The sequence below is a fragment of the Chondrus crispus genome, genomic scaffold (assembly GCF_000350225.1).
Source record: "Chondrus crispus Stackhouse genomic scaffold, scaffold_138, whole genome shotgun sequence".
In the NCBI taxonomy this organism is placed as follows: Eukaryota; Rhodophyta; class Florideophyceae; order Gigartinales; family Gigartinaceae; genus Chondrus; species Chondrus crispus.
In genome coordinates this window covers 164,177-172,297 of record NW_005179009.1, presented here as the reverse complement: position 1 = coordinate 172,297, position 8,121 = coordinate 164,177, and the positions used below count along the sequence as shown (strand labels likewise).

The window sequence follows — 8,121 nt, the reverse complement described above, 5'->3', positions numbered from 1 at the left end:
CTACCGGAATCCGCCCCTTCCTCTTCCCCCTCCAAACCCACCCCGTCCCCTGCCTCTGAACCCGCCACGCCCACCTCCACCCCCACCGCCGCGCCATCCTCCTCCACCACCTCCTCCACCCCCACCGCCGCGCCACCCTCCGCCCCCGCCACCACGCTTGCCCCGGTAGAATCTCTTCTCGGCCAAGCTCCCCATCGCTGCCTTGAGATCAAACGGGCTTTCTTCCAGCTCGGGCAACGTCTCCATCGCCAGCTCTACCGTAAACCCGTCAGGCAAGTCCTGCGCAGCTTTTACCAACCGTTTTACCTGCCGTTCTGGCACGTCAAACACTGCCTTGCTTCGATCCTTACACAGTTGCATTCCCTTCATTTCTGCTGCAATATCACCCCCGATCACCCGTCTCAGCATGCTCCACGCATGCCCAGACGACTCAAAGCCCTGACTTCCGCAGAAAATAGCCGCCGTGCAGTCCTGAAAGCACGACAGTAATGATCTTGATTTGAATCGGTCCGCCGTATACCCAGCCATGCACGCCAGCGACGCGGCAAGCGCAGTCTCCGCTGCATCCTTCTCTCCGTTGTAGCTCTCCACCACCTTGTGCGCAACCTCACGGAACAGCGCCAAGTTGTCCTCATGCACAGACGACAACGTCTTCACCGTATCCATTACACTCGCCTTGATGATGTCCGTCGCCTGCGGAGGGTTGGCACGCTTGAACTTCATCCCGGCCTTGTGCTCAATGAGCCCAATCAGATATTTCTCCCTCTGCCCGTAAAATGTCACGCAAGTACCTGTCATTCCAGCTCGCCCAGTTCTTCCAGAACGGTGAATGTATGTCTCATAATTGGACGGGGGATGCGTCTGTAACACAAGGTCAACCGCCTTGATATCTAGCCCTCTAGCCGCCACATCCGTCGCCACCAGAACTCGGATCTTGCCCTCACGATACGCCGCAAGCGTCGCCTCTCTCTGCCCCTGCGGAATATCTCCGTGAAGCAATCCAACACCTCCGAGCGAGTTGATCAACTTTTCATGCCCAGAAACCTCGTTCGCCTCGACCTTGGTGTCTGTAAAAATAATCGTCTTTCCTAGCGCCCCCGTGTACACCTTCACCACATCCGCAATCGTGTCTGGCCTTTCTGTGTACGGACAAGAAATCGCCAGATGTGTAATATCAGTATTCGTCCTGTTGGTATCACTGGAGACCATATCAACAGTAACCGTCGCATCCCCCCTCATGTACTTTTTAGCCAAATCTTTGACCCATCTCGGTACGGTAGCCGAAAACAGCAACGTTTGCTTCATCTCCGAAGTCGTGCATTCCCCCAAAATCCTTTCCACGGCGTCCTGAAAGCCCATGGAAAGCATCTCATCGGCCTCGTCCAGGACAACAAAGCGGACACCTGCCAGAGATAGGTTTCCCTCATCCAAATGGTCGATGATCCTACCTGGGGTGCCGACAAGCACATCCAGGCCATACCTAAGGGCGCCCTTCTGCGGCCCCTTTGCGCTTCCGCCAGTGAAGCAAGCGGTCGTGAGTCTGTGCCCCCCCGCGATCCACTCAAAGTCGCGGTGAACCTGCTGGGCGAGCTCTCGAGTTGGGGCCAAGCACAGCACGAGCGGCTTCTGCTGGCAGGGGACGCGGGCCATGGACTCGGCTGCGATAGTCTCGATGATCGGGAGCACAAAGGCTAGCGTCTTGCCAGAACCGGTGCGGGCGCGGCCGATGACGTCCTTCTTCTCCGTGCGTAGCATCTTGAAGGTGGCGGCTTGGATGTCGAAGAGAGATTCGATGCCCTTGTCCTTGAGCAGCTTCACAGTGATGTCGGACATGCCAAACGAGGCCACGGCATTGGTATCAGCCTTGGCGGCGATTGTGGTGCCGAGACCGATGTCGGTGTCTTCGACATCGTCATCCATGCAGATGTCTCCAGAGCGTTTCTCCGATACGGGTGTGGAGGTTTCGAGCTTGGCCCTTTTCTGTGGCGGGGACGGAGAATTGTCGCGGGACTCTGAAATTTGGTCTGCGGAGCGCTTGCTCTTCTTCTTTTCCTTCTTTTCTTTCTTGTCCTTCTTCTTTTCCTTCTTTTCTTTCTTTTCCTTCTTCTCCTTCTTCAGCTTCTTCTTGTCTGATTTGGGCCCGTCCGCGGAGGCGGAGGCGGCAAGCAGATTGCCCATGTGGTCGTCAGCGGGGATGACTAACCCTGCTTCTCCTCTTCCCATGGTGGGTTGGGTGTGTGGGCGGGTGGGGAAGGAGCGTGTGTAAAGGGGATGGTAAAAGGGCGGGCGACGGATGAAGGCGGTGAAGACTGACGGTGCGGACGACGTCGGCAGTGGACTCCTTAGAGTCGAAATTGGTCATATCGAATGTGTCAGGGATTTGGTCGGTAGTGCGGTGTGAGTGGCGTTTCAGCGGGCCCAGGGACGGCCGCCGTCGCCTTCACCACGGCCAGTGGCGAACGCCCACTTGGCGCAGCGCTGTTGGATGTATGACACGTGTGCCGCAGAGTACTTGAAAACAAGTGCAAGCCCGTGGTTGGTCGCAGCAGAATGCCTGCAGCCGCACGGACAACCATCAAGGAGCTGTTTTCTCTACGCGGCATTCCCCTGCCGAAAGCTATGTTCATTCTATGAGAAAAGAACGAGCCGTTTGGTTCAGATGGAATTCTCTGTTCTCTTCACTCTCCTGTCACTTCTCTCTCTCCGCCCTTCAGGATCGCCTCTGCTCTACTCGCTTACTTCCGCCGTCGCCTGTCCTCCGCCAACAGGTGATAGGTGTACATACTGTACACCTGTTCTACGCGTACCGTTGTACGGTTCGCGTCGCGTGATGGCAGAACGCCGCGCCGGTGACGAGTGTTCGTCGAAACATTTCCTACATCGATGTCGCGATAGTAGCCTTTGGCTTTTCTATCGCGTGATGACACGCCTCCTGTTGCGACAACATGGTAGTGATTCGGTGCGTCAGGTTTTTGTTTTTGTGTTGTTGCTGATGTGTAGGGCCTCCTTCATAGCTAGGAATTTCGAAGCGGGAAGTGGTTTGGTGAATATGTCAGCGAGCATGGCAGTTGATGGGACGTGCAGGACTTGGATGTTTCCCGCTTTCAAGTGAGTTCGTAAGTAGTGATGTCTGAGGTCAATGAATTTTTGTCGTTTTGTTGGTCCGGTATTTTTTGCCACTGTTATGGCTGCTTGGTTATCTACGTACACAGATGTAGGTTCTTTGCTTAATAGCTGGACCTCACTCAGTAGTCTTCGGAGCCACTGCGTGAGTTGTAAGTTGCTTGTAGCGGCTATGTATTGGGCTTCACATGTAGAAAGGGCTTGCATTGATTGCTTTGTCGAGTTCCAAGCAATAGGTGATTTGTTGTATAAGTGCACGCCTCCTGATGTTGACTTTCCGTCACCAGCGTCGTTTGCGACGTCTGCATCTGAAAATGATTCCAGTGAAGATGGCGATTGTTCCTGTCTGCTGGGTTCTTGTATGAATGTGCATAGTTGAGGATGCTCTTTTGCTGTTTTTTATATTATTCCTTCGTTTTTTGTTCGCTTGAGGTAGCGAACCAGTCTTTTCATTTGCAGCCAGTGACGGCGTGTCGGGGTGTGTGTGGCTGCCGCCAATTTGTTGACTGGAAATGTTATGTTCGGTCTCGTGTAATCTGCTATATATCTGAGCTCTCCCATTATGCTTTGATATTGTTCCTTGAGTTTGGGTGTAGGTTTGTCGTCTGCAGTTGGTCTATGCCATTTTTGACCGTTTGCGTACGGAGTTTTGGTACTATTGGCTTCTGTCATTATCATGTGTGCTAGGATGCTGTCAACGTAGTTGGGCTGGCTTATTTTCACTGCTCCGTCAGCGAAGTGTTCGACTTTCCAGCCGAGGTACAATTTGGGTGTGCCTAGCCTTTTGATTTTGTACTTGCGGCTGAGGTTGTTGTACAGTTCCGTTATTAGCTGCTTGTTTGTTTCCACTACCAGAAAGTCATCGGTGCTTAGGGCCATGAGGATGAACGTGGTGGGGTTGACAATTTTGTGGAAGAGGCATGGATCATTTTGGCACTGCTTGTAGCCTGTGTTTTGAGGTGCCTCTGGGCCCCCGTCAGGTAGTAGTAGCCTCCTGATGGGCCTCCATATAAGTTTCCTATAAGTTTTCCTGCTTTGCTGGCGTGCTTGAGGGATCCGTTGAACCGTGGGTATTGTTTGATATACACAGGCTTTTCGTGCTTAAATTTTTCGTGTAAGTGTGCCGATTTATGTCGAAGTGGTCGGCTTCTAACCCTCCTGCTGCTTTGATTTCCAGTAGTAGACGCACTGTGGTTTTGTCTGCCATGTATGAGGCTTTGTGTTCTGGGTTAAAGTGGATGTGTGGTTTCATTTTATCACCCCGCACTGAACATCGTGCCTTCCATTCTATGATTCTTCCGTTGGGCTCTCTTTTGTACCTGTACATCATGGTTAGGGGTATGGGCTTGACTGTTGAGGGAAGCTTTTCGTGTTTCAGCCACTGTATTGCTTTGGCATGGTCCAGTTTATTTAGTTCTGCATTATGTGCGCGTTCCCAATCTTCGGCGTCGGGATAGCGCCTGGCTTGTTTGAGGGATCGGGGTGGTGGTGTTGTGGCAGCTATTTGTTTTGGATCTGGGTGTGGTAGGTGTCATTTGAACGCATTGGCATGTATGTGGACTCGGTCGTTTTGGTGTGAATAGGGGTAGAAGTTCCCCGCCCGTATCCAGTTAAATGCGCCATTGGTAATATTTCTCACCACAATGTGGGTGATGTCTGTTGCATACATGTAGCGTGCCGGGTATGCGCGGCTTGCCAGCTTTTTCTTGGGCGCTAGTTGGGCGACGTGTCCAAGTTGGCCAAATTTATATATGTGGTGAATGGATGGGGGAGCGCCGAACCACGTCGTGTATGGTAGTTTTCCAGTCGTTCTGTGGCGTGTGAGATTGTACTTGAATGTCACGTCGCGTACGGCGTCCTCCCATAATATGTCTGGTAGTTTGCTGTGGAACAGTGCGGCTCGCGCCGCTGTCATTAGTGTTGCGTTTAGTCTTTCCGCAATGCTGTTCTCTTGCGGTGTGTATGGTGTTGTTGGACGGAATTGAATACCTTTGGCAGCGTAGAAATTTTGCATCTCGTCTGCTACATATTCTCGTGCATTGTCCATTGTGAACAGTTGCGGTGCGCGGCCGTGTTGGTTTGTTATCATGTTGACAATCTCTTTGATGTATTGGAGGATACTTTTTCGCGAGTCGGTGAATTGCAGGATGGCATACTTCGAGTGAGTGTCTATGAATGTTATAAAGTATGTCTTGCCATGGATTGATTTGCGGGAGATTGGTCCGCAGATATCGAATGACATCGCCACACCAATTGCATAGTGGTGTGATCTCGACGGGTGCGGTTGCGGCCTTGTCTTGCCGTGCGCGCATCCGCTGCATGTTAGTTTTGGAGGAGTTTTCTTCAGTATGCTTGGGAGAGGAATCTGTTCTTCCTTTGCCATTTTTTGTAGCGTGCGAAGGTTTACATGGTTGAAGATTAGATGCCAATAGTAGAATCCTAGCGTTTTCTTATTTGTCTCGTGTGGGGGGTCTGGTTGCATGTCCGGTAGGCGTCGTGTCTTTGGCTCCTTGCTTGATTCGCTTTTTTGGTTTGTAGTGGTTACGGGTCGTGGGTCTTGTCGCAGTGCCTTAGATACTGTGGGCGTGGGGCCGGCGCTTTGGTTGGGCGTGCTTGCCTGCTTGGCATGGTTCGTACTGCTCGTGTGTGACTTCCGGCCTTTGTCAGTAGACGGTATTGTCCCCTGTGTAATAATATGGATCCTTCCGGTTCGGTTTTTACCCCGTCACGGAGGGGGTGTCCACGGCAGCGGTAAAATTACAACACCACCAACCTCTCTTTGAGGTCGGCGGCTATGACTCCGGTAATCGGGCGAGTGGAATTGCGACCCCGGAGGGGATGGGGCTCAGTGGGCATACGCTTCCACCAGGCGGTGGAACGACCAAACTGGGGAGCGTGTGCTTCCGGCCCTCAAGAATAACCCGCACGGGACGATCTGCCTCTTTCTCCTAAGTTCTCGCCCAGGGGGTCGCTACCCCCTTTACTCTGGGGCGGTACTGCCTCGCCCCTAAGTACGTCGACCTCCGGCGGCCGGGCAGTACAGTAGTGATCCACTTATACTTTGGATCACTACAGTGGAGTACCTCTACTGTACTCCACCGGGGAGTAACCTGTACAGCGGCACACCTGGCTGTACTCCTGCCACCTGTACTCGCAGGCAGAGTGCGCGCCACGTGTGCTAGCTGGGACTCCCCCGGCTGACACTCCTATTACACTAATTTCTACGCCCCTACAGTAGGACCTTCTAGTTTACTGTACCCGATCGGGACGTTATACGTACGGCGATACACATAGCCATTCCGCCGCCACCTGTCACCCGTGGCGGTACGTGCACCCCGTGTACAAGCTGAATTATCCCCTGCCTTTCCAGTGTCGTCTGATCACCTCTACGGGATCTCCCTCCGGGTCGTTACGTTTACCGACACCGGTCAGTACCCTTTCTCCCACACCCTGTAGAATGTTGCTGAGCCTATGATTGTTGGGGGACGGCTATGGGTGTCGATGATTGAGGCTTTGGATGGCGAGAAAACTACATGCCCCCATTCTTTTGCGATGTCGTTGACAAACAGAAGATTGGGGCGTATGTGGGGGTGCACGATTGCCGGTAGGCGAAGGGGGTACCAATTAGCTGTCATTTTCTTTGTGGTACCGTGATACGTTGCCCCGAACGATGAGGATACGGCTGTTTTTGTTTTGAGTGGTGCGGGCAGCATTTTCATGTTAGATAGATCATGGTTCACGTGTGATGGATGAGCTCCAGAATCGAGAATGTACTTACGGTCGTTGTGTTCCGGTTCTGACGATGAGTCTTCGCCGGCCAGGCTAGCTACACCTAGTGCATGGAGCGCGGCTAGGTCCAACATCGGGGGGTCGTTGGTTCCTAGTTGCTCGGTGGTCGCATGGTGGGCTTGCGTTTGACGTTTGTTACCTTGACGTCGGCTGTATGTCTGGTTACGATTGGTATCCTGCTTGTTGTTCATGGTTACCATTAGCTGTCCCAGTTGGGCTAGTTGTTGCATCTGGTTTCCAAGGTGGTTTCGATCGTGCTGCCCCCAGCGCCCTCGGCCTCGACCGCGATATTTTTTGGGATATCCTCTTCCGCGAATTCCTCCTGGTTGACGTTGGAAGAGTCGTGGTGGGGCACTGTGTTGTCCACCTGCGGGGGTGTGATCGGTCCGAACGTTCTCTTCCTCTATGTAGAGAAGTCTGTCGTGCAGTTCGGTTATAGTTCCTGGGCTTCCCGCGGTTTTGAAGACCCGAACCGTGTCAGTGAAGCTTGGATGTTCGCGTAGCCCCTCTATCATGAACTTTATCGTTGTAGATTCAGCCGTTATGTGTGGGTAGTCTGCTGATATCATTCGTGCTCTGTGTGCCCTGTGCTTCTGCACGTATTCTTGTATCGTTGAGGCGTCGGTTAATTTTAGTGCGTTGGCTTCCCTTTCCAAGATTGCATGCTGGGATGGTGAATTATTTTGCAGCAGGGCTTGAATATGAGCAAGGATTTCGGCGGGTGTTTGCGAGTATATTGTTCCAGGTAGTAGATCGTTTACCTCGGGTTCGATGCTGGCTGCTATCATCCGGCGACAGCTAGATGTCGCCTTGGCGTAGTGTGGTAGAATATTGGCGGGGATAGTGCCGCCTGATTCGAGGAGTGCCCGTACGTCATGCTCGATTAGTACGTCGGTAAGGGCTGGTTTCCATTGTTGGAATGTGCGTTCGGTAAGTTTCGGAAGCTCTTCGGTGAACTTCCAGATCGGTGTTGCAGTGGTGATAACGGGGGAGAGTGTTGTTATCGCCTGTGGTTGTTGGCCCGGCAATGGAGATTCTGCTGGGGTTGTCGGTGTGTTAGTCATATTGTGTTGTTGATCGGCTTCTTCTAGCTTGGTGGCTGCGTAAAGATCTTGCCAGACGTACGCAGTTCGTCGGTAGTGTATTCGTCTGCTTCGTGGGGATGCGTGAATCGGTGAAGAAATGGTGTTGGCTGGTTGTTCAGGAGCA

The 8,121-nt window shown here is 52.7% G+C and overlaps 1 protein-coding gene across 1 annotated transcript; it reads right to left on the bottom strand.

Moving 5' to 3' along the window:
* Positions 1–2,223, bottom strand: CHC_T00010350001 (DEAD (Asp-Glu-Ala-Asp) box polypeptide 21-like, putative). Its single transcript, XM_005713571.1, has one exon. The coding sequence runs from the start codon at positions 2,221–2,223 to the stop codon at positions 1–3; it is 2,223 nt and encodes a 740-aa protein (XP_005713628.1).
* Between the last annotated feature and the right edge of the window lie 5,898 nt (positions 2,224–8,121).